General features: G+C 53.4%; 7 protein-coding genes across 7 annotated transcripts; 2 read left to right on the top strand and 5 right to left on the bottom strand.

Moving 5' to 3' along the window:
- Positions 1 to 105: 105 nt before the first annotated feature.
- Positions 106 to 3,595, top strand: CLAFUR5_00700 (PAN2-PAN3 deadenylation complex catalytic subunit PAN2; the record flags this gene model as incomplete). The annotated part of the gene is made up of 2 exons (XM_047899848.1): positions 106 to 225; positions 335 to 3,595. The coding sequence occupies 2 exons, from the start codon at positions 106 to 108 to the stop codon at positions 3,593 to 3,595; spliced, it is 3,381 nt and encodes a 1,126-aa protein (XP_047755909.1).
- Positions 3,596 to 4,648: 1,053 nt separating this feature from the next.
- Positions 4,649 to 6,000, bottom strand: CLAFUR5_00701 (uncharacterized protein; the record flags this gene model as incomplete). Its single annotated transcript, XM_047899849.1, has 2 exons — positions 4,649 to 5,824; positions 5,935 to 6,000. The coding sequence occupies 2 exons, from the start codon at positions 5,998 to 6,000 to the stop codon at positions 4,649 to 4,651; spliced, it is 1,242 nt and encodes a 413-aa protein (XP_047755908.1).
- A 129-nt stretch (positions 6,001 to 6,129) lies between these two features.
- Positions 6,130 to 8,898, bottom strand: CLAFUR5_00702 (Phosphoenolpyruvate carboxykinase (ATP); the record flags this gene model as incomplete). The annotated part of the gene is made up of 8 exons (XM_047899850.1): positions 6,130 to 6,168; positions 6,548 to 7,354; positions 7,570 to 7,839; positions 8,123 to 8,156; positions 8,266 to 8,432; positions 8,486 to 8,561; positions 8,612 to 8,765; positions 8,823 to 8,898. 8 exons carry the CDS (start codon positions 8,896 to 8,898, stop codon positions 6,130 to 6,132), a joined length of 1,623 nt encoding a protein of 540 aa, XP_047755911.1.
- Positions 8,899 to 9,869: 971 nt separating this feature from the next.
- On the bottom strand, positions 9,870 to 11,874 carry CLAFUR5_00703 (Brefeldin A resistance protein; the record flags this gene model as incomplete). Its single annotated transcript, XM_047899851.1, has 6 exons — positions 9,870 to 9,982; positions 10,032 to 10,303; positions 10,372 to 10,584; positions 10,635 to 11,408; positions 11,470 to 11,732; positions 11,800 to 11,874. The coding sequence occupies 6 exons, from the start codon at positions 11,872 to 11,874 to the stop codon at positions 9,870 to 9,872; spliced, it is 1,710 nt and encodes a 569-aa protein (XP_047755910.1).
- A 23-nt stretch (positions 11,875 to 11,897) lies between these two features.
- CLAFUR5_00704 (ABC multidrug transporter atrF) lies at positions 11,898 to 14,954 on the bottom strand (the record flags this gene model as incomplete). The annotated part of the gene is given in 3 exon segments (XM_047899852.1): positions 11,898 to 13,219; positions 13,234 to 13,847; positions 13,873 to 14,954. The coding sequence occupies 3 exon segments, from the start codon at positions 14,952 to 14,954 to the stop codon at positions 11,898 to 11,900; spliced, it is 3,018 nt and encodes a 1,005-aa protein (XP_047755905.1).
- A 1,023-nt stretch (positions 14,955 to 15,977) lies between these two features.
- On the bottom strand, positions 15,978 to 20,567 carry CLAFUR5_00705 (Cyanobacterial phytochrome B; the record flags this gene model as incomplete). Its single annotated transcript, XM_047899853.1, has 2 exons — positions 15,978 to 16,490; positions 16,548 to 20,567. 2 exons carry the CDS (start codon positions 20,565 to 20,567, stop codon positions 15,978 to 15,980), a joined length of 4,533 nt encoding a protein of 1,510 aa, XP_047755904.1.
- A 1,714-nt stretch (positions 20,568 to 22,281) lies between these two features.
- Positions 22,282 to 24,048, top strand: CLAFUR5_00706 (uncharacterized protein; the record flags this gene model as incomplete). Its single annotated transcript, XM_047899854.1, has 1 exon — positions 22,282 to 24,048. The coding sequence occupies one exon, from the start codon at positions 22,282 to 22,284 to the stop codon at positions 24,046 to 24,048; it is 1,767 nt and encodes a 588-aa protein (XP_047755907.1).
- Positions 24,049 to 24,302: the final 254 nt, after the last annotated feature.

Consider the following 24,302-nt stretch of genomic DNA (forward strand, 5'->3'; position numbering starts at 1 on the left):
AACAACCTTAAGCGGACATTGAACGTGCTTCTCAGCGCCAATGCCGCATCGCTCACAGCGCCATCGCTAGAAGCATGTGCGCAGCTTTTAGTGACCTGCGACGCGATGGAGGCTGATTGGATCGAGACGGCCAGGGTAACGGTCCCAAGCCCGTCTCCCAGTGCTCGGCTCACAACATTCGCATTCGATCCATCGCAGGAGCTGCTATGGGCCGGCAACGAGCATGTGAGTAGGCCATGGCTCGGCTGTGTTAGCCACCTGGAGCGTGCATCACTGCTTGGTCACCGTCTCTTCCGCACACGAGTCGCCGCTTTCCGTTCTGACGACCTCGCAGGGTAAGATCACCTCGTTCTATGCTCCAGAATTGCGGAAGTATACTTCATATCGGGGCCATGTCAGTAATACCCCACGAGGCGCGCCTGGCAATGCGCCGGTCAAGCAGTTCCTCTTCTGCGACAAAGGCATCATTTCAGTGTCGCCCAGAAGCGTACATCTGTCTTCTCGCCGTGGACTCGCACAATGGCATGTGTGTCAGATCGCCATGATTGATCTTCAATGCATGAGCTTCACCAGTCGTGAGGCCAACGAAGTCATTGTTGCTGGCTGTCAAGCGCACATGTTCCGGATCGACGTCGAGAAAGGCACAGTACTCGAGACCATAACCCAGCAAAGTCCGGTACGATACACTCTGATGCGACTGGCTGGCCAACACATTTGCGCTGCCTCCCTTGACGGCTCTATACACCTACTGGATCCAAAGACATTGTCTGTAGTGAACAGCTGGAAGGCTTATGCTGGATCTGTAAACGATATGGATGCCAGAGGTGACTACCTGTTGACGTGCGGCTGGGCACAAGTACAGCATCAAGGAATGGGCCTCGAAAGGCTTGTTCGTGTATATGACCTCAAAGCTCAGCGCCCGGCGCCTCCTGTCCCATTCCAACAAGGTGCAGCTTCCGTGCGTCTCCACCCTAAGCTTTCGTCTACATGCATTGTGGTCTCGCAGAGTGGCCTCGTCCATTCGATCGACATACAAAACCCCGACATGCCAAGAATGAAATATGCACAACCAGACCTACAGTACACGAGCCTGGAGCTTATGCCATCGGGCAAAGGACTTGCATTAGCGGACAGTAATGGTCAGATCACAATATGGGCGACGCCATCCAAGGTCCAGTTCACCGAATTTGGTAAAGCACCCGACTTCGCAGATGCCACTGCAAAGACTCAAAAGCTCAGCTGGTCTGGAGAATCGCCACTGAACCAGGTTGGCATACCTTACTATCGTGAAGCTCTGTTCTCTGGCTGGCCCAACAGCCTGTTACATCAAGTTGGTACACCACCGGCACGTATAGACCCTCTAGACAACACTTTCCGACCCTTCGACTATGGCAGAGTCGGCCCAAATCCTCGGAAGGGACGTCGATACGAGGCTTCGCCTGTTAAGGCTTTCACAAAATCCGCGGATCCTTTGGCAGCACCCAAATTCCTGAGCGAAAAGCCACGGGAGGACGATGGTGATCGAGATCAATCGCGCCGCATGAGCGAAGACTTCGCCAAAGCTCTCGCCCGAGTCCAACTAGATGGTACTGCTGCATCGGATGCAAAATTTCTGTATCGGATCGTGGAGATCAAGTACAGCAAATTTGGCGTGGAGGACTTCGATTTCCGATACTACAACAAGACCAAGTATGCTGGCCTGGAGACACACATCGTGAACTCATATGCAAACCCACTACTTCAGCTGCTTCGCTTCACAATGGTAGCTCGCAACCTCGCTCTCAACCACACTGCGCAAGACTGCAAGCTGGACAATTGTCTTCTGTGTGAACTGGGCTTCCTGGCAGATATGCTGGAGAAGGCCAAAGCTCCAAATTGCCAGGCAACGAACTTCCTAAAGGCGCTCAGCAGGGAGCCTGATGCCGCCGCGCAGAATATCCTCGAAGAGAGCATGGCAGGAAGCTCTCTTACCGCCATGCTGCAGAACCTTCATCGCTTCTTGTTGCAGAAGTTTGAGCGCAACTTCCTATCGGTGGCACCATCTCTAGACCAATTTCATTTGGCGTTTGGCACAATAGGATTGGATCATATGCAATGTCAACATTGTGGCTACGAAAGTAGGGTGGATAAGGTCTGGTACACCCACGATCTGCAATACCCTCAGGTACAAGCCAAGTTCCGGAATGCGCGTCGATACTTCTCACAAGTGCTTAAGAGCTCTATCGAGAGGTCTCATCAGCACAGGGGCTGGTGTTTGAGGTGCAATGGCTATAAAGCTATGCTGTCACATCGTGCGATTCATTGTCTACCAGCAACGCTGATGCTGAACGCTTGTGCAAGCACACCAGAGGCCAGACATACGTGGTCCACGCCAGGTTTCTTGCCGAAGGAGATTGGTGTCATCGTTAACAACGGTCGCTTCTACCCGTACGAAGGTCAGGATTTGCAGGTTCATCTTCAGCGCGGACACTACAACATGACTGTGTATCAGCTAGTTGGTGTGGTGGCGGATGTCAAGACAGGGGACCAGGAGAAATCACATCTTGTGGCATCTATAGACACAGCCTTGGCGGAACCGGATCGTTCGCAGCAAGGCAACTGGCACCTCTTTAACGACTTTCTGGTGCAGAAAATCTCGCCCGAGGATGCAGTCTACTTCAACCCCCAGTGGAAATTACCTTGTGTGATCACATACCAGGTCAAATCTAGCTCGCACATCGTTGACGACAGCTGGAAAGAGCGCATCGATACAAGCATACTGTACCGAAGTCCGCAGCAGCCAGCTCTCACGCCAGACTACAAATTCACGCCACTGTCCGAGAAGGAACCGCTTCCGGGTAGCACGTCTCATGTGGGTATCGATGCCGAGTTTGTGCGATTACTGCGCGAAGAGATTGATGTTGGTGCTGATGGGTCTCGAATGATGACACGTCCGGCACGATCAGGCCTCGCTCGAGTCTCTGTACTGCGCGGCGATGGACTGGACCAAGAGCTACCTTTCATCGATGACTATATCTCGATAGACGAGCCAATCGACGACTATCTGACGAAGTACTCCGGCTTGCAGCCTGGTGACCTGACAGAAGGCTCTAGCCGTTTCAAACTTGTCGGCTTGAAGGAGGTGTACAAGAAGCTGTGGGTTCTTTTGAACCTTGGCTGTACGTTTATTGGTCACGGCTTGTCGAGTGACTTCCGCATTATCAACATTCACGTGCCAGACTCTCAGGCCATCGACACTCAGGAGCTATTCTCGCTGCGCGAGCGAGCTCGACGCAAACTATCCTTGCGGTTCTTGGCATGGGTGGTTCTGAAGGAAGAAGTGCAAAAGAATGCTGCCATGGGTCACGACAGCATCGAAGACGCACGCACGGCCATAAAGCTCTGGCGGAAGTATCTCGAGTACAGCAATGCTGGCATCTTTGAGACCATTATGGATGAAGTCTGGTCTAAGGGACGACAGACGGAGTTCAAAGTTCCGAGTGATATCAAGCGTCTGCCAGAGACACCCACGGCCAGTGCACCGGGAACACCCTTGCGCCGGCCAGTACGGATGGCGACACCTCAGCGTTCAGATTACGGCAGTCCCACGAAGTGAAGACTTGCGGAAAGATACGGAAGTAACAACACCTATATTGCATGTGAACACAATCGGCAATCACCTCGGCAGCTCATCATCCGAGCTTGCGCGGATCCGACGCAGATACAGTACTTTACTAGCTTCCGAGAAGCAGCGTGCGGGCGGAGCGGCGAGTAGCTAGGTTCCGCAGGGCGTTGGTAAAGACGTACCTTACAGGCATTCTAGCCACGTGCGGAGCCGCACTTTCGATTTCACTGTGTCAATAGTCTACGAGAAAGTTCTTCCTAAGTTCTTCCTTGACTTTGCATAAAAGCATTCCGATTGTGACCCCATGTAGCAGTATCATCAGCATGACTCCAGCACCAGCCGGCTCGGAACACATGTTGCGGATCTTGTGGCACTAGTCCTCTCTAATGTCTGACATAGCAATTTCCAGAATGTACACCGCGCGTTCATGAACAGAACACAACGTTATAGAGTTTGCTTGAACCTGCTAGGTTTTCTTCGCTGCGCTTGGCACTTTTCATCCGCTCGAAAGAAGTGGGCTCTGTCGCTGTCGGAAGCGCCCTGTATAAACGATGGTCCCTTCGACGGGTCTTGGGCTGATGCTTGCCGACGTACTGTGTCGATGTTCTCAGAAGCACCGTTACACGGTATGCATTAGGCGCAGATCTCTACGCCGGTGGGATCGACCAACCTTCAGCTCAACATTAGTGTTGACGGCTAAAGCTGCTGCTATGAGCCATGTATTTGCTGCATTGAAGGTCTCGCGGTACGATCTGTGGATCGCTTCAATGATTGGGCCGAACCAGGCAGAGTCTCGAGTCCTGACCCTGAAAGTGGGGAGATGAGCGCCTCCCAATGCCTTCTTGAGTTCTCTGTCGGGGCACATTTTCATGACGTGACTGGAAGGATCATACCAGCAGCGGATGAGACCAGGAGCTTTGCCGTGCCGGATCTGTGCGACTTGTGGGTTAGATACAGGCTCTCGTATTGGCCTATCGCCTGCTTCATCTGCTCGTGGGTAGCGACAGCGTTGGAAAGTTTCCAAGACAAGAATCTTCGAACTTCTCACGAGCAAGGAGCGCTTCCTTCGTTGTGGCTGCCATATCGCCGTGTCAAGTCAAGGCATGGTCCTTGAAGATGCCGCCATCCGTAGGCAGAATCGATTCGTGCCATCCATCCGCGCCTCGTCTGATGACAATAGTGTCGCCATCTGGGGGCCTTCGTATAGAGCTCGGCGTCTTGTGGAAGATTGGGCAAAGTACAGTCCATCGAGACAAGAGTATATGTGTAGCGATTGAACTCTCTGATCTCCTCATGGTCGGTGTCATAGTCCGGTATGTTGATTGTGAATCCATGGTTCTTCGTCCGATTGGGCATCTTAATCTGAGGACTCTGTGGTTTATACACACCGACCGCAGCTCTGACGACGTTTCGCTTGAAATTATCATCGAAAGCCGCTGCTTCTGGCCAGGCATTGTAGAAATTGCACATCAGCTTCATGAGGCCTTCCAAGTCGGTGCTGTGCCAGTCCGTGAATGTGATGTTAGCCTGGTTCTTGAAGTAGCACTTGACATCTTTTCCATCCGAGCCTACGAGGAAGCAATAGACGAGGCGTCCTGGTTTTGAAGATCGAGACATCATGTTGTATGGCTTGCGGCCGTTGTACTTGATCTCATATTGCGCGCTGCCATTCTCAGGCGGCTGGTTGAAGATCGTAGCGAACGTCGGGATCGACGGTTGCTGGTCCTGCTTCTGTGGCATGCGGTGTTCACTGGCATGGAGTACTTCAAGGCTAATTTCTACCTTCCGCAAGTAGCTGAGGTTACGGTCGGTATAGATTAGCCTTTCAGTCCTCTTCTGCAATAGCGCTCGACCTTGGTCGAGGAGCTGCCTATCGGACTCGGCAACATTGATTGAGTCGTCGAAATCAGCAACCTCCTGCTCTTCGACGTCCTGCTCTTCATCTTCTTCGCCCGCAGAGTCCTCGTCTTCTGAGTCTAGCACTGCGGCTGGCTCAGGTCTCGTCGTGGCTCGTGCTGAATTTGGTCTCTTCGCTTCGCTCGCAGAGTCCTCGTCTTCCGAGTCTGGCACTGCAGCTGGAAATGGTCTCGTCTTGCATAGTGCTGCCTTCGGTCTCTTCGCTGGGGGTAATGCCGGTTCTGGTGAGGCATTGTTGGATGGGTCCTCGCTATTGTCGACAACGGGGATGCTGTGTTCAATCTTGCAACGCGCTCTGCTATTCTTAGGCGAATGGTTGAGGTTCGCTGAGTCTCTACGTTATAGCAGAGTACAATGTCGGGGCGGATACATGTCCCAGATCGTACGGGCCTGCTAGAGTGTCAGCGACAGACTACCTCCTGGCCGGGATCGGCGCGGAGCAGCTGAGGGAGCCTTTGTTGTGCAATCGATAGATTCATGCTGCAATAGCTACTTAAACCGGACGCGCTGCTGTACAATGGCTGGTCTGTACAGCGTCTAAACTCCTCATAATCCTTCGCAGTCGTGGGCTGTAATTCATTCTGTACACGAAGGCTGCTGCTATTGTTCTATACCTGGGGACCAGCCTTCAATACCTCGGGAGTGGCCTATCAAGCAGTTAGCCATGCTCAGTAATTATGTGTTGTTGTTGTCTGGGAACGTTATGATGAATGCCTGGGAAGCGCGCGCCTCAGATAATGTCGAACTCTCTGAGCCACGGCATACCCCATTTTCCCGCTCTATCTTACTCACCTCATCGGCGTACTTCTTGAAGTTCTCATTAAACAGTTCCGCGAGCTTGGTAACCTATAGAACTTAGCATTTGTGCTGGAGAAGGGTGGAAATGTTTAGGGGAGGGGGGAGGGGGGAGGGGGGAGGGGGGAGGTGTCAACGACGGCGACACCTTCCACACTGAGGACGCACCTCGTCACGGAAGTCAGCAGTTCCTGTCCAGCTCTTGGCTGGGTTCAATATCTCATCGGGCACATCCTTGCAGGTCTTGGGCACCTGCAAGTTGAAGACCTCGTAATTCTCGAACTCCGCCTTCGCGAGCTCACCACTGTGGATGGAGTCCAGGATAGCACGAGTGTACTTGAGTGGACAACGCTTGCCACCTGTGGTAGCACCAGCGCCTGTCCAGCCAGTGTTCAACAACCATGCGTTGGTCTGATGGTGTTCGATCTTGTCTGCCAACATGCTTGCGTAACGCATTGGGTGCAGTGCCAAGAATGGCTGTGCGAAGCATGACGAGAAAGTGGCCTGTGGCTCGGTGACACCTTGTTCTGTTCCTGCCATCTTCGAGGTGTAACCGCTGATGAAGTGGAACATGGTCTGGCTCTTGGTAAGCTTCGAGATTGGTGGTAGCACACCACGGGCATCGCAGGTAAGCAGGATAATGTTCGATGGGTGATTCGTCGAGACACAAGGGATCTTGGTATTCTCAATGTACTCGATCGGGTAGGCGCAGCGAGTGTTCTCTGTCAAGGTAGTGTCGTCGTAGTCGACCACACGGGTCTCGGGGTCGAACACCACGTTCTCCAAGATCGAGCCGAACTTGATGGCGTTGAAGATGTCGGGCTCCTTTTCGGCAGATAGACCGATGCACTTGGCATAGCAGCCTCCCTCGATGTTGAAGACACCGTTGTCACTCCAGCAGTGCTCGTCATCTCCGATCAGTGCTCGCTTCGGGTCCGCAGAGAGTGTCGTCTTGCCAGTTCCCGAAAGACCAAAGAAAACTGTAACGTCGCCGTTTTGACCCTCGTTGGCTGACGAGTGCAAGGTCAGCACATTGTGCTTCACGGGCATCTCGTAGAAGAGTACAGTGAAGATCCTAAAGGTAAGTTGGGTCAGCCTAAGTGCTCGACTTGATGAGGCAGAAGCCATGAGCATCCTGAGGGTGTCTCAGGTGTCCCAGCGAGGCTTCTGTGCCTGACCTACCCTTTCTTCATTTCACCAGCATACTCAGTACCAAGGATGACCATCTCCTTCTCCTGGAAGTTGATCGAGACCGAGGTGTTGGAGGTCATGCTGGTAGTGTACCTGTTGGCTGGGAAAGCACCGGCATTGTAGATCACGTAGTCAGGGTGGAAGTGCTCGAGCTCCTTGCGCGATGGCCGGATAAGCATGTTGTACATGAAGAGTGCATGGTAGGCACGAGCGCAGACGACACGGACGTTGATCCGGTAGCGCTCATCCCAGCCGGCGTAGCCATCAATGACATAAATGCGGTTCCTGGTGTTGAGGTAGTCGACGGCACGTTCTCTGTTGATGCGCCAGACCTAGACATTTCCCAGTGTTAGCCAGCGATCAGGCCAAGCAAGGCGTTCATGCGATGCCACGCGACATGTGCCTGGGGTTGTTCCCGAATGCAGGGCAGCGGCGCTGTCGTGAGAACCGCAGGGCTGGGCCGGGCCCGGCTCACGCTCGGCTCTGCACGCGAGGGGGCGCATGACGTTGCGCAGCTGCCCCGCCATCCTGCTTGGGACGCGTGTGATGTGTGATGCGCGAAACCCTCTCGCAGCGTCGAGATAGCGAGGCACATCGAAAAGGAGGGTCACTCACCTCGGGTGTCATGGGCTTGTTGACCGGTCCCCACCTGCAAAACAATGGTGTCAGCTATACCGCCAACAGCGTTTTGCCGCCTCTCAATGGTCGTTCAGAGCAAGAGGCGAGCTGCAGGTTTGTGTCCACCCATCGACACGTACCATACGTTTGATTCACTGCCCTCCTCTTTGACGATTCGCTTATCCGAGGGCGAGCGCCCGGTCTTGGCTCCAGAGTATGCAGAGAGAGCTCCGGTCGAGGTGATGGCAGAGCCGGTCTCGTAGACGAGGGCATCTTCGTAGAGTGCAGCGACTGAAGGGTTGGCAATCTAACGCGGGTCAGACATGTGTCTTGGAGCATTTCGGGCTCCACTGTACTCACAATGGCTACACGGTCGTAGTCGATGTGTGCTCGGTCGTGGAGCTCCTCCTCAAGCTCCGTGTGCTCGTGGCGTGGCCTGGTGCGAGATCAGCATTGGAGCCGCCAAAGACGTATGCAGCAGCCTACTCGACACCACCTGGGTGCAGCGCCGTCTTGTTGACACGTTCGGCGACCATTGTGATCTCTGACGGGTTGCTCAAAGAAGAGGAGTGAAAGTTGCTTTTCTGCTGCTTTGAGATGTTCTCTTTGACGTAGTCGACACCAGAGTTGTCAGGAGGCCCTAAATAGGTTCGTCAATGGATGCAAGTTTCGGGGGAAGTGCTTGTTGTTAAAGTACCAGGAGTGAATTGTCTTATCGGCTGGGATGGGCGACTAGGAGCTGATTTATTCCCTGAAGTTTCTTGCTGCGACATTTGCTGCTTTAAACCCTCGGGACAACCCCTTCTGACACGGGTAATCGATCTAAGCCTCGACAGCACAAACGAGCTATTACTTGCTAGCACGCTCTTATTGGCTTACTCCAGGAGCCTTGTCGTCTCCAGACTCCGCAAAACGTAAACTGTGCCGGGTGAAATCGGGCGTCGGAAGTGATCGGACCTGTGCGACGTTCGGCTTATCAGAAAGGCGGGTTTGTGAGTTGCTCGAGCATCAGATGTGAAGGATTGTACGCGATCACTCGGAGTCGTGCTGTTGCTTTGCTGGTCTGCTTAACAACACGGCGCCTGCACTCAGGCGTGTGCCGGTTGTCTATATATTGGACCATAAGGACGTCACACCGCGTCTGCGGAGGTATTCCATGCTAACCTAGGTCCTGTCACGCGGAGCAGCGCAACATGCCCCTCGCGCCTGAGGTTCGCGTCAATCTGGTCGCTGTACGCAGATCCTGTCGAGAGGAGACGTGTCTGCGAGCTAACTGCTTGTTAAACGGGTGATGCTGAGAGCAATCACAGATCGCTGCCGGCCGACCTGCTTGCAACGTCATGTCACTTTGACAGCATATATCGTAGGACGTGGTGCTGCGACATACGCATGGGAAAGATTGACTGGAGACTGGTCGAGCTATAAACATCTGGGAGCATGCCAGCAAGACGGCACAATTATCTAACAGCCTGTGTCTTGTGTCCTGAGAAGCAACCTGGACACAGATGGTACAGTACAAAGAACAAATGATGGCCAAGACGACGGACCGGATCTAGCTGCGGACCCCATGGGGTGATGTATGCACGCCCAGCACGCCAGCGATCCTACTCCGCACATAGCCAGGACGGTATTTGGTTTGCGGCAACAGACCATGTTTGGGGTGATTGCTTGAATCATGACGATGCTTGCCTGCGGGTTGATGCTCCTCTCGCCAGGCATGACTGCACTTTGTTGTTTTCCACGATCATCGTTTGGCTGACTTTGCCTTCTTCACAAGTTTACTACCACCTGACAGGTACAACCAAGACGCGGCAAAGACAACCACAAAGTTGAATGCGCAGAAAAGCCAGAAAATGCCTGCACACGGGTCAATACAGTGAGAATGTCGTGGCATGGGAAGACTTACCATAATTGCGCCAGATGTTCTGTGCATAGACGTTGAAGGAGGCAGCAAAGGCATCGCCATTGGCATACTGGCAGAACCCACAGAAGCCATCCTGAGGCGTTGTGACGTATCCACCAGTCTGAGTGGCATAAGGTCCAGCGTAAGCGTCACATGTCTGGCCAGGAGGCGGCATGAACCTTGCAAATTCAGTATCCTCACAGACAACTGGGACATTGTGCGTGACCAATGACAGCATGCTCTCGAGGAGATACGTGAAGGGTGTCAAGTAATACCTAAAGGTGCGTACTGGATCAGCATCTTGTACATACGACGGAGACCTTCATGCTAAAGGGTCACTCACATCCATGACCGCCAAAAGGTCGGGGGCGCCTGGTATGGCACCACAACGCCGCAGAACGACACCACGAAGAGGAAGAATAGTGGCACCAGAATCGACGCTAGCAGTTCGTTGGGTGAGAAGGCAGCGATGGCTTGACCGAAGCTGACATAGTAGACTTCGAATAGTGTCACCAACAGCCACATCGATGCCGATGAGTACGTATCGCGTGGGAACCTGCAATAGGTACGTTAGCCTGACTGCCTAGAATCGGTCGGAAGACGTACCATGTAGCCCAATACCAGCAGGCCCAGTATATGGTTCCGGCGAGGAATGACCAAGGCAGCTCTGGCAGTACCGCGGCACATGTGAATGCTACCCAGCTATATATCTTCGAGCTCTGCTCGCGCGACTGATATATGCTGCGCAGGTTCAGATAGCGAGGCTGGAGCTGCTGGATCAGAGGCGGGCTAATGGTGAGAGTCATGAAGATACTGAAGAGCCTCGATTGCATGTCCAGCTGTGGGTTGCCCAGATGCCAGAAAGTGAACGTGTTGAAGAGGCCGGTGAAGATGTGAAGCATGAACTTGCCGACGAGGTAATCCGGGCTTCTCCAGTAAGCTGCGAAGTTGCGGTAGGTAGTCGCATATATTTGCGCAGTCAGCGGCATGGCGTATTCGCGCTGGTCCTTGAGGTTGTCGGAGACTGCGGCATTGCGTCTTTCCTCGATGATTCTCTCGATCTCCTGGGTGCGGGCCTGCTTCTCTTTCGAATCAGCCCAGGTATCGCCCCAATCCTGGCCATCGTAGTCGGGATTGCCGCTGCCAATCGCCTCAAGCATATACTCCGCCGGGTTCTGCTTAGACGGGCACTTCTTAGCACCGTTACCTTCAAAGTAGTCTAGCAACTTTCGAGAACCACGGCCGAGCTCGCCGTGGTATACAATTCGACCGCCCGACTTCAGTAGTACAACTTCGCCGAAGTGCTGGAAAAGCACGGCGCTGGGTTGATGGATGGTGCATAATATGGCCTGGCCGGCGTCAGCGAGTCTGCGGAGGAATCTGTAGAGCAAGTCACTTTGTTAGCAGAGTAGCCACATATTAGTAGAGTAGTGTGCCGTACCTAACAATGTTAAAAGCGGCTCCAGAGTCAAGCCCTGAAGTGGGCTCATCCAAGAACATCAGGAGTTCGGGCTTGCTGGCGAGCTCAACACCAATGGTCAACCTTTTACGTTGTTCCTGATTCAGGCCATTTCCAATGGTTCCAATCGTTGCTCCGGCAATGCCTTCCATCTCCAGTAGCTTCAAGACCGTCTCGCAGTGCTCATACTTCTCTTCGAGTGGTACTTCTCGCGGCTGTCGTAGCTTTGCACTGAACCTCAGGGCCTCACGAACGGTAGCTACCGAACTGTGTCAGACATAATCAAGCAATAGTTCCATCTGTGTTGCTTACCTGTTGGTTCTTGAACATCCATCTGCTCAGCAAAGCCAGCTGCACGCTGAAAAGATTTGGGTAGAGGACGGCCATCGATGAGGAAGTCGCCCGCCACACTACCAAAGTTGATCCTTTGTGCTAAGGTGTTTGGTCTTGCCTGCACCGCTTGCACCCATCAACGCTGTCAACTTTCCTGGCTGCATGTATCCCTGCACGTCCTGCAACAGCTTCTTCTCACTGTTCTCGTAGGGTATGGTGTAATTCACATTCTGCCACGTGAAATCAGTCTCATTCTTCGCTACCGCTTCCTTCTCGCCAGCGGTATCTGAACCACTCGCCTCGCCATTAACCTTGGAGCTGGGCTCTTCGGCTGACTTTTCATCCGGTGTGTCGATGGACTCACGACTGGAGTTCTTCTCCAGATCATCGCCGCCTTGTCTTCCTGACTCCAGTGCCGCCTTGACTGAGTGTGGCGCTTGTCCTCTCCGGAACACCGTAACAGCGCCACCACCCTTGTTGGGCTTTTGTATCTCCATGCCAACAGCAGTGAGTGTCACGAAGAACAGAAAGAAGGCGCATATAAAGCCCACATTCCGCCACAAGTGGCTTCGGGAGTACTGGTATGCCACCTGAATATAGTCGGGCCCCTGTACGATTACGGAGCCTGGCTGACTTCCTTGAATCGTGCAAGACTGGAACTCTGGCGTAGCTCCTGGGCCTTGGGGAACCAGGTTCGGTGGGATACACTGTATTTCCAGATTATAAAACTCATTGGCCATTAGACACTCAAATCCATACTGAACCGGATTGATCCACCTGAGCCACGAGAACCAGGGATGCATCTTGCTGGGCGGAATGAGGTAGCCCGTGTATACGATCAAAGCTTGTATGGCAACACCAGAAAATCTCGTTGCTATATCCAGGTTGCGAGACAAAGCACCGACCGCGCGAAAGAAAGCGTACATGGTCATGGTGAGGAGGAAGAGCAGCAATAGGCTGATGAAGAATTGCGATGGAGTCCGGGAGAGGTTGGCCATGAAGTACACCACAATGTCGAAAACGAAGACCTGGACAAGTACCAGTGGCACGTCAACAACAGTCTGAGCTATGGCGTAGGCTGCTGGACGGTAGAACTGGAAGGATTTGTGCTTGAGCAATATGGACCGGGACTCGAAGGCGGCAGTCAGCTCGGCAAGAGCTAGGAGGGCATTGAAGAGCAGTATGAAGAACAGCACACCTCCTCTGAGAAAGACTCCCAGGCTAGTGGCCGGGAGGTTGTAGAACAGGCTGCCGACGATCAGTGCCTGGAACAGGATGCCTCCCCATTTCCCTCCAAGAGACTGCTTGTCGCCGATCATGACCAAGAATTGCCTGTGCGTGCAAGCCCTTGCTTGCTGTGGAAGCTTATTGTGTAGTTCTTGCGCTTGGTCGCTTTGCTCTGGTTTGCTTTACGCTCCTCCATTCTGCTTTGAGTCTCCTGCTCGAAAGCCTCAATTTCTGCAAGATTACGCTGATACTGTTCGCTCTTGGAGAAGATGTCACCAAATGCTTCAGCTGTGCGAGGTGCACGGTCCTCCCATCCTTCTTTGATCTGTCTTTCGTGCTGGTTCGTTACACTCGTCAAGAAGTCTGCCGATGTCCAGCGTGCTTTCTGCACGAAGCCCAGATCCTTGAAGTAGGCCACTGCGTCGTCAGCGCTGCCGAAATATGCGCAACGCCCTCCTTCGATGAGAAGTACTTTGTCGAATTGTTTGTAAAGTGTCTCGCCAGCTTGATATAGTGCGACAGCGGTGGATGTGTGCGCCATGTTCGTGAGTGAGTGCAGGGAGCTGACATACTCCAGGGCCGTACTGGCATCAAGACCACGAGTAGAATTGTCCCAGCATTGAGTCGATGCCTTGGTGATCATGGCCTCTGCGATCGACACTCTCTTCTTCTCCCCTCCAGAGACACCCCGAACAAATTCATTGCCAACTTTTGTTCCAAGCGTATGCTCGATCCAGAAGAGCTTAATGACTGCCTGTAAGAATGACTTCACATACTGTGCTGGACTTTCACCCTCATTTCTGCTTTCCTTGCCCGGTGTCTTACACTTCAGAGCAAACTCCAACGTCACTCAAAGTAGCGTAATGGAGGTCATCTTCTGGGTTGTACAGTACTTCTCCCCTGTATTGCTTGAGCATTGTCTCTGCATCTGTGCCACCATAAGTAACGTCGCCATCGATAGATTCGAAGCCAGAGCGTTGGTTACCAAGGACTTTGAGGAATGAGCTACAACCTGAAGCTGGTCTTCCTAAAACCAGCAGCATCTCGCCTGGCCGTATGCAGCCGGAGAAATCATCGATGATAGTCTTGACTGGCGGTTTACTGACAGCCGTGCGGCCTTTGGTGAGTAGTTCCCTGACCTTACGCAACGGGCCAACGAAGGGATCAGAGAAGGTCGGCTGAAGAGCAGCTCCGAGCCCCATGCCCTTGATGGTAAGATGCTTGAACATCACGCCAACGTGTCTCGTCTGCTCCTCTTCTGAGTTCTGCTGACGAGTCCTGCCAAACATCTGACTCATCAAACGGTTGATCTCCGCCGGTTCTTCGCTATCCGCCTGAGTCGTCTCCCTACTCAGACTGTGGCCACTTCTGTTGGTGTTGCGCCTTGAGAGGTGCTTCATCAGGTCATCCTCAGTGAGTCGCCTCTGACCTGAAATCTGGACGGGTCTTTCGGTATGCTGCTGCCTGTCCGCAGGTGAAGTTTCCTGCGGCATCACCGCTGTCAAATCCTCGCTGGAAGAAGAAGACATAGGAGACTCGGCTGCTTCGAAAGCACCGACATCTCCGACAGTCGCAACATGCTGCTCGCGGCGCTCGTCATTCGATGATGATGCAAGCCTTGCCGTGGCTATGGATGGAACATTCGGCGCATGTTCGGCTCGACCAGACTTCCTTTCGAGCTCATCTGCAGGACCTACTACCTTCGATTTGCCATCGTCAAGACGCGATCCTGTGGTAATGCCCGTTGTAGAAATCCTTTGTGAAGCATTGTCGCCACTGCTAGGTGTGGTGATAGCACGATCTGCAACTTCCTGAGCAGATTGATGGCCGATGAAGCTTGTACTCCTGGGCCAGTCTCCTTCTATCTCGCCATCAGGAATCGCTGGTCTCTTGGAAGGTCTCGTCATTGTAAGCAGAAGGCCAGATACGCCGGTCACGATGGTTCTGTTGTGCTCCAGGTGACAATCTATGCTGAGACCTGAGACGTTGTGTCCCTACTATGCATTCGACAACGACCCATAGCAGCAAAGCAGAGTTTCAAGTTGCGCGCCTCCGCCTCCGGTTCAGAAACTGCACCTAGATGCAACATCTTTGAATTGTTAGCATAACATGAGGTCCGCGGCAGCACGTGCACTGCGCTGCTCTCATTGTTGTCACGCCCAGCGCCAAGATCGTTCGAGCGTGTTGTGGCTGTTTTGAGATTGCCAGATTGATCAATGTGTGGAACGCAACGTGCAGAATATCGTCATCATTGCTTCTCTATTGTGGCTCCATTCTGCGGCACAGAGGTACTGTCTCCGGACCGAGCGCCTTGGAAAAGCGTCGATCTGTAGCAGCTGCCAAGGGGTAGATAAGAGAACGAAAGATTGGAGTTGTTGGTCGGTGATATAGCCTTGCCGAAAGACCAGTGTTCATGTGTTGATCCGATCATGTGATTCTGGATATTGGCAGTCAAACTGCTGTTAGAGGCCATACGGCGGCTGAAAGTGATAGATCAGGTGCATATGTGCTATCAGCGCAGGTCATGGCTACATAAGTGTCGTGAACACAGCCCGCTCAAACACCTTGAGAACTGTATACCAGCGCTCAGTGACCGCCCCTCGCTTGCAGAGTCCTGTTGATCACGAAGTGCAGAGATACCCCTTGCTTGAACCGCGCCCACGCTCATGCTATGTGTAAGAATTAGGAATAGTAATGTGCTCGTTCGCGTAGGATCCCAGGGTGTTGTAATTCGCCGTCAGGCTCCGAAGTCTCTGTTCGTTGTTCAATCGCTGTGTCGCGTAGTGTAGCATTCGATACTGTTAGGTGTCTTGCTCGTCATTCCGTCCTGATTCCGGAGTGCCATTGCTCAGAGGCCCATACGGCTTAGCTAACGGCGTGCCATCATCCCTTCGCTTCCTGGCCGGCGGCTGTAACATCGGCCGGCACTTTCACGGAAGTTGCTCCTCCTGCTTCGTTTTCTGGTCCTCAAGCAATCGTATTTGCTCCTCGCTCTGTTTGCTGTGGTCCTCTTCCTTGGCAGCAGGGTCATCTGCAACGGCAGCAATCTTCACTCCGTCGGATAGAGTCGAGGCACCAGGAGCTTGCTGTGGTGGTTCGCCACTTGGTCGTGTATCAGCAGCCAGTGCAGACTGTTGACCTTCGTGGAACCATCCACCGCGCTCCCAGGAACCGCGCTTATATAGATTGGCCTTACGCGTCTGCTTGTCTACGATCCCTTCCATGATCTCTGAAAGGCGTGGAAACGAGATTGGCTTCAGAATCCACCCATCAAAGCCAGCGTCGATATAGACTTGTCGTTCTTTCTCGATCAGTGAAGCCGACACAGCAATGATGGGAACACGACCATTGAGGGCAGCTCTATCCGAGAGTACACTTGCCGGATGTGACTTCTCATAAGATCGAATCATTTTGGTCGATGTTAGACCGTCGACAATGGGCATCTACCACACAGGTTAGCAAGGACGTACGAAGATCACTGCATCTTGATCACAACATACCTGCATATCCATAAGGACGATGTCGAAGAACGCAGCTTTGTCACAATAAGTGCTCGCGCATTCTTCTCCATTGACGGTCAAAAACACTTCGTGTCCCAATTTCTCCAGACGTTTTTTGATGATGCGACTATTAACGGGATCGTCTTCCGCTACCAAGACACGCATGTGCCCCGCATTCATTGCATTTTCTGTCGAGGTATTGGGTTTCAACTCCACAAGGCCACTTGTAGGTTCTGCAGTCGACGCGGGCAAGGGCTGTGAAGATGGCCGTGCAGCGGCAGGCGAGTCCTGATAATCGTTTGGCATGCGCACCGGTCGGATTGGCTGGCCAGAATCAGCGACGAGACTCTCACCCGGCAGAGATGCCCTCGTCGCTGCAATAGTGTGCGCGGAGCCCTGCATGATCTCTGCACTCTTGGGGCGAGTCTTGTATGGCGAGCCGGCACCATCAATACTGGTAAGAGTGTGCCGCTTCTCAAGTGACGGCCGTCTACCGGGGTTGGACCCGCGGCTATTCGACCGCTGCACGGTATGGCCATGAACTCGATGCGGTTCTGAAATAGCATCAATCAGCCTGTCAGCCTCGCTCTTGCCACTGATGTTCGAAGACATGCTGAGTGCGCTCCGGCCCGACATCGTGCTACCCATACTCCTTTTGCTAGTTGCACTCTCGGCACTGTTCTTTCGAAAGAGTGTATTCCTGTGTCCCCCGGAATTTCGCCGTGTGCCACTGCCACGTTCAATCAATGTTACCATGCCCTCGATGGGGGGAGTCTGCGGGTGTTCTGTGAGCTCGGCATGAGGAGTTACTGAACCTTGTGTGTCAGCGCTCTCGAGAGCCTGCTGGTTTGATTCCGTATCCGGTAGATTGAATGGGAACTGTATCACGAATCGTGACCCTTTGCCTTCCTCAGACTTCAGCCGCAGTTGTCCATTCATATTCCTGACTATCCGCGCAACGACAGCCAGCCCTAGTCCGAGCGTTCTTGCTTCGTCCTTCTTGGTAGCTTCCGGCAGTGCCTTGTCAGTGATAACTGGTTCTGCAAGTATGTTCTCCGTCTCGGTTTGCACCTGCTCTAACTCGCGGAACAAAGCATCAAGCTTCTTGGAGCTCATTCCGACACCAGTGTCAGCCACACTAATCTCGATATCGACGTGGCCTTCGCTTCGTGAGGCAACGTACATCTCCACCTTGACGCTGCCCTCGGATGTGTTCTGTATCGCGTTTGCAGTGACATTGCTGATGGCCTGACGCACTCTTCGTTGATCGCCGATGACTTGGCCAGGTAGCCCAGGGATGTCTGACACTTCATAGGACAGATTCTTCCGCCTTGCGTCGCCTTTGAACATGTCTGTCGCTTCATATAATGTGGCTGCAAGATCGAATACCTCATCTTTAACGAGTTCTCCTCCTTTCTCAGTCTTAGTGAGGTCAAGGAGATCATTGATCACGTATATGAGTGATTTCGACGCCGAATGAGATTTCGCTAGGTTGTCGCGCGTCTCCTGATCCAGACTGCCTTCAAGAGCAATTTCCAGATAGTTGATGATTGCGTTCAAGGGCGTCCGCACTTCGTGTGCGGAATTCGCAAGGAGCAATCGAGTAAGCTGGCTATTCTGTAGCGCAGCCTCCTTCTGCCTCCAGACCTCAATGAACTTGCCGTAGACCAAGCATAAGACAGCTGCTGTCTCTATCTCTTCCTCTGTCCATTCCCGACACTTACCGACGATGGTTTCGTTCCATGTGCGGAAACTCTTCCGTGGCTCAAGGTAACCTTCAGTGCCTTCTTTCACGAACTTCTCGTAGGGATTGCCAGCCCACTTCACCTCTTTCATCTGCCCTCTGCGGCAGAACACTATGAAATCCTGTCCACCGACAGATAGCGGTACAAGGAGCAGGCCGGCTATCTCGCTAAATCCAGGCGGGTACCGTAGATCCGGGAAGTCATCTTTGATATCTTGCGAAGTCATCACATTGGTGACACAACGCATACGCAGGTACTCGAGCATGGCAAGAGCTTCTTGAGAGTGTTCCAGATGACCCAGGATCTTTGTTTCATCTCGAATGGAAAGCAGTCCAAAGTCCGCGTCGAATAGCTTCAGCAAATCTTCGGATGATGCGATAATGTAGCCCGAAGGATTGCTTTGGGTTGGGACGGTATTGATCAGCTTGCGTGCCTGCAGACGCGAAGCGTACGACAAACGCTCTATGTTTCGAGACGCAGAATCGCCGACCAGCCGACACATTTTGCGAATTGGAAACGATACTCTCATGCCCCGTGAACCGTAGGTGTGGCACGCGATAAGGCCCCATAGTTCATTAAAAGCATTGATGGAGATAGACATCGAAGATCGGACCGCCATATTCGCTAGGTACTTCAAGTGAATTGGCGACATCGCACGAAGGTACGAGTACGTAAGATCCAACGGAGTTTCCAGGTCTTCAACAGTTCTGCACACGAGTCGTGCTGTCTCCTGGTCTCTGTCGTAGAGCATACGAACCTTGTTGATCTTGTAGAGCTCTCGGGCCTGCTTTGGGATGTCCGAGGCTGGAAAGTTCAGCCCTTTGTAGAGGTCAGTGGTCGCACGGGGATCGACCAATTCTGTGACAACACGGCCGTTCCACTGATGGTCGAACTGGTAGACCATGACGCGATGAAAGCCTGTAAGCTCCTTCACCACGCCTACCAGCGTCTTGAGAAATTTCTCGAGGTTTGGTGCAGCTGCTAGTTGCTCCTGCACTTGAGACATAATGTTGAAAACCTCCATTGCTGCTGCTTCGCCCTTGCGTTTCCGAGCGCTCCGAAGCACGCGCAGAGGTTTGCTCGTATTTTGGGTGCTCTCGTTGAACTCCTCATCGGTGGGCTTGCTGTTGAGAGTATCCTCGGGAGGCTCAGGTGTCATGTCATTCGGCGGCACAAGTGGATTATGGGGATCATCCTCCAGCTCGAATTCGCAAATGATCAAATGGGGGTGACGCTCGTTGATGTGCATCGCGCACCAGAACTTCTGGTTCTTACGCTGAGGATTGCGTATTGACATGGTGAACACCTCCGGACCATTGGTCAATACGTCCGCTTCGTCATCTTTGATAAAGTCGACATGGTCAAGGAGATTGTCGGCCTGTTCCTCGGATAGGATGTCGGTAAAGCTTTCCAATGCGAAGAGCTGTCGTGGTGTGTATCCCATCATGCGCTTTGAGTTTTCACTGACGACCCTGACCAGGAGCTTGCCCTCTTGCTGCTCTTCCAGTGCTACAAGCAGTCCGAAGCCTTGCACTGCACCTGGTATGTGTATGGGCTCGTCTTCGCAACGTTGCAGCGTCTCCCCGTCCCTACCGGTGATTATTGCATGGCCCCCGTCGGACACAATGTGTTTGAAGCGTGCCGTCACCAACGGTCTGGTATCGTCTACGCTACTCTTCGTGCTCTTAACAGAAGGAGGGCGAATGGAGGAGGGATGTTCGCTCTGCGGTGCGGAACGATCACTCCCGGTCTCGGTGATGATCTCATTGATCAGCTGCTGCGAAGGAGGAAAGCCTGGGGACGCAACCTGGGATTCAGCAGTTGTAGAAGTGGAGGCTTGTCGACTCATGCTCAGTGAACCTTCCCGCCCTCGAGGCGACCTCTGTCGTTCTGTGCTCGTGCGGCCTGCTTTCGAATGCCCATTGCCATACGAGCTGTCGCTCCCCGCGTTGAATGACAACCGCCGTGAATGAGCAGCATTTTGAAAGTAACTTTCTGATCTCTCCCCCTTTGCAGTCGGCGTAGGCGTGGGATTGACGGAAACGACTGAGCGAATGGGGAACACACGATCGGTGGCAGCTGGGCTGAGCTGTCCCTCTACGCTGTTACTTGTGGCCGGAGACCGTGCGTGGTCGTGGAGACTGAGGCTCGGGCGCGCATCCTTGCCAGAGGGCTGAGATGCCTCCAGGGCATTGTCGCTTTGGCTCGTGTCGTTGTTGGTAGGCTCGCGGGCGTGTTCGCTGGATTGTCGATCGTGGTCCTCATCTGAAGGCATAGCGAAGGCCACCGAAGTGGCCGTACACGTGGGAACTAGGCTCTAGCTCGACAGGGATTGTCAGCTATGCGATGGTGCAGGGCAGGACACCCATCCACGAGCGTGTGTGGCTGCAGTATCCAAAGCGTGCTCTTTGACCGGACCTGCCTCCCCAGTATGATATCCTCAGCACACCAGCGACTCGTGCCGGGATGACGACCTAAAAGCCGTGTGTTCGCCACTGCCCACAATCCAGAGCGTGGTGGGCCGCATCTATCGCATCGAGGATAGCGTGTCTAGGGAAATTCTGCTGTGGCTGATGACGAGAGGATGTGTCGGCGAATGTTCTGCTCGGCGTCGCAAGGTCGGAAGATGGCGATGGTGCGAGAGAGATGTCTCTGGGGTGTCGCTGGCGAACAATTGCGCGTGTCTCGGGCAGCAGGTGACAGCTGCGAATGGATCGAGTCGGCGTCGGGGTCCGCGGCGCGAGGTGTTGTGATGACGGGGTGCACGATGGGTGCAATGCTGCAGCGGTTGCACACAGCACAGCATGCAATTGTGCTGGATGCGTGCAGAGCTGGCCCAGCTGTCAGTCGTAGTGATGCCCGGGAACGCACAGTCCCTGGTGCTAATCCTGCCGACGAGTAATGTGCCGTAGTGGAGCTGATTTAGACTTTGGGCAGCGCAAGAAGCAAGAAGTCGTTTCGTGGAATCGTGGCGCGTGGAACAATGGACCACTGAAATCTATGAGGCACGGTTGACGGACTGGTTGCAATGCATTCCATGGCCACGGTGGGGACACGCAAGATCTGCATGCTGTGCCTGCTGTGGGTGTGCCGCGATGTGCAAGCGTGATGGGTAGGTATCGACGATGGGCAGAGCTCACGATGGGGAAGCAGCTGTATGACCCGTCCACATTGATTACATGTACTTACCAAGACACATGTACTGCCACAGCGCCTCCTCATCACTCTACTACATATCGAGGCTGCTGCACTATTTCTGCAGACATGTCAACGCTCTTTCCAGGTCGACAGCTACAGCTTGAACGCTGGCCCGTCGACTGCTACACTGGAAGTTTGGGAATTGCAGGCTCGTCTTAGCTCGTACAAGCCCGCATCATCTTCACATCATACGCACATTTTGGTCGCCGGCCGGTCTTGAAGTCGATGAAGCATGTGGCGCAGACTGGTCGCAACTACCAGCGCCCAGTGTCGAGGGAAAAGAACAGAGCAGGACTTGCATGAAACGCACAAGCAATACATGTAGTACGAAACATACTCGTACATAATCATGGTGTCCTGTATTATTACAGTATTGGCGACATTTCCGTGCGCTGGATGGAGGCTGAACTCTACTCTCTAGCGCGCCCGGCACATCGAGATCTATCCGCGCAGCCACGTGAGCTCAATGATGGTTTCAGGTTCGCAACAACCAACATTATCATCCTGACTATTCCACCCGTCACGCTTTCTGCGCTTCGTGCAGACGCGTGACTTGTTCGTCTTGAGCACCGTCCTTGTATGTCCCGAGCGCACGCACATGCACAGCTACTCTGCTCTCTCTCGTCGTGACAGCGAATCTACTCCACGGCATCCGCTACAACCTACCACATGTGTCAAATCTGAGAGACGCGATTGGCCCTCAGCCGACACAAAGCGACCTCGCCATCCCCATCCGTCTTCTGCGACGCCACTCCGCAGCGACGTGCATGTCCTGCATCTGTGTCTGAAGCATGCATGCACTACCCTCACGGCAGAAGAGGGATGCCTCGAGCGCGAAAGACAGTCTGCATCTCAACATGGACGTCCCCCATCACCACCGTGAGTTGAATGTCGTGTTCGCCTCGGTCGGATGCACAGATGCAAAGATTGTCAACCACCTGTTGCCACTGATCGCAGATCTGCCCGACGTATCTGTACGCGCAGTCCTCGACACAGCCTTCCGAGGGCAGGACTTCATTCGAGCATCGTCGTCACGTCTGACCATGCCGAATGCGATACGACACTCTCCCGCGCGGAACGTCGCCGAGATCGAGCAAGAGGCAGCTGAAATATGCGAATGGGCAGACCTGCTGGTGTTGGCGCCCTTGGATGCGAACAACTTGGCCAAGATGCTGCATGGACATACGGATAATCTGTTGCTAGAGATTGTGCGAAGTTGGAATGTGTCAAAAAAGATATTATTGTTACCGGGCATGTCCTCACTCATGTGGGAGAATCCTATGACCAAGAAACAGCTCACCAAGATACGCAGGAAATGGAACTGGGTACAGGTCATGCAGCCGTTGCTTTGGACATTTGTGGACGAGCAGAAGAAAGTGAGCTCGTGGGATGCTACCGACGATCTAGTGGATGCCATACGGAACCAAGTCGATCTTCTGAACATCGGTCAAGGACTGGACCTTTCTCCAACTCATCGCACGGCCTTCAGCTCCTCGTCAAAGAAGTCACGCTGCCTTATGCCACCAGAACTCTGGACTATGATCTTCGACTTCACAAGCGACTGGGAATTGTCACAGACTATGCATGTCTACACCAACCAACCAGTACCAACGGAATGGACCTCCCACATGAGTGCACAAGGTCCGCAGAACTACATGGAGGCCCTCGAGCTCACCATTTTGCGCGGTAATCTAGCCGATGTAAAACACTTTATAGCCACACATAGTGTGCCGCGATGGCTCTCCAAGTTGTGTATCAAGCTCATCATGCGCTTTGCCATGACTCCACTGCTGGCTCATCTCGAGGCCAACCATAGGGACCTGTTCTGGGCCACTTTTGGACACACATTCCTGCCCGACAAGGCATCTTCTGTCTTTGGACGGACCGAGATTCTGGATTTCTGGCGGACCTCACCTTCGTTTCTCACCAAAGAGTACAATGCTGAAGCTCTCGACGGCGCATCTCGTGCAGGATTCGTGAACATACTGGAGTGGTGGCAGCATTCTGGTTTGCCGTTGAAGTTCACCGAAGCGGCGCTAGAACAAGCTAGTGGCCAGGGACACATCCAAGTCCTCGAGTGGTGGAAGGCACAGTCCACAACCGTGGACGACACCAAAGCAAACGTTGATTCCTCCAAGGTGCGCCTGAAGCCTGGCAAGAGCATCTGCTATGCGACGCAGAATGGGCATACAGAGGTGATACGCTGGTGGCTTCAGTCTGGCGTAGCTTTCCCGCACGAGGATACTGTTGCCAAACTCGCTAGCACGCATGGTCATGTCGACATTCTGCAGGTGTGGCATGAGCTCAAGGGATCAAAGATTATCTTTGACAACCAAGTCCTGGTAGGAGCCACAAAGAGCGGGTACGTCGATGTCCTCGAGTGGTGGAAGAAGTCGGGGTTGAAGGTCGAGTACAAGACATGTGACGTGGAGGAAGCACTTGAGGATGGTGACGAGGGCGAGCGTGGCATGGCAGTCCGCAGATGGTGGGCACGGAACGGCCTCAATCTGGGGGTAGGGACGAGTGAGTGGATGAAGACGAAGGTCCTGGATTCTTGATAGCGTTTGGAGCGAGCACGGTGTTGGATATGGAGATAATGTTACCTGTGGGATAGAATGATAGATGTACAACAGCCAGTCGATCTTAGTGTTATGTATCTGCATCGAATACTGCCTGATCTGCCTGCACGCTGTGGTGAAGGATCGTGATGGATGCGCAGCAATCTTGTGCCACGGTCAAGCGCGAGCCAGATAAAGTGACCCGGGGCCCAACAACAGCAGCGTAAAAGAAGCAATTGCGCCGTGTATTCTAG

The sequence above is a fragment of the Fulvia fulva genome, chromosome 1, assembly GCF_020509005.1.
Source record: "Fulvia fulva chromosome 1, complete sequence".
Taxonomy (NCBI): Eukaryota; Fungi; Ascomycota; class Dothideomycetes; order Mycosphaerellales; family Mycosphaerellaceae; genus Fulvia; species Fulvia fulva.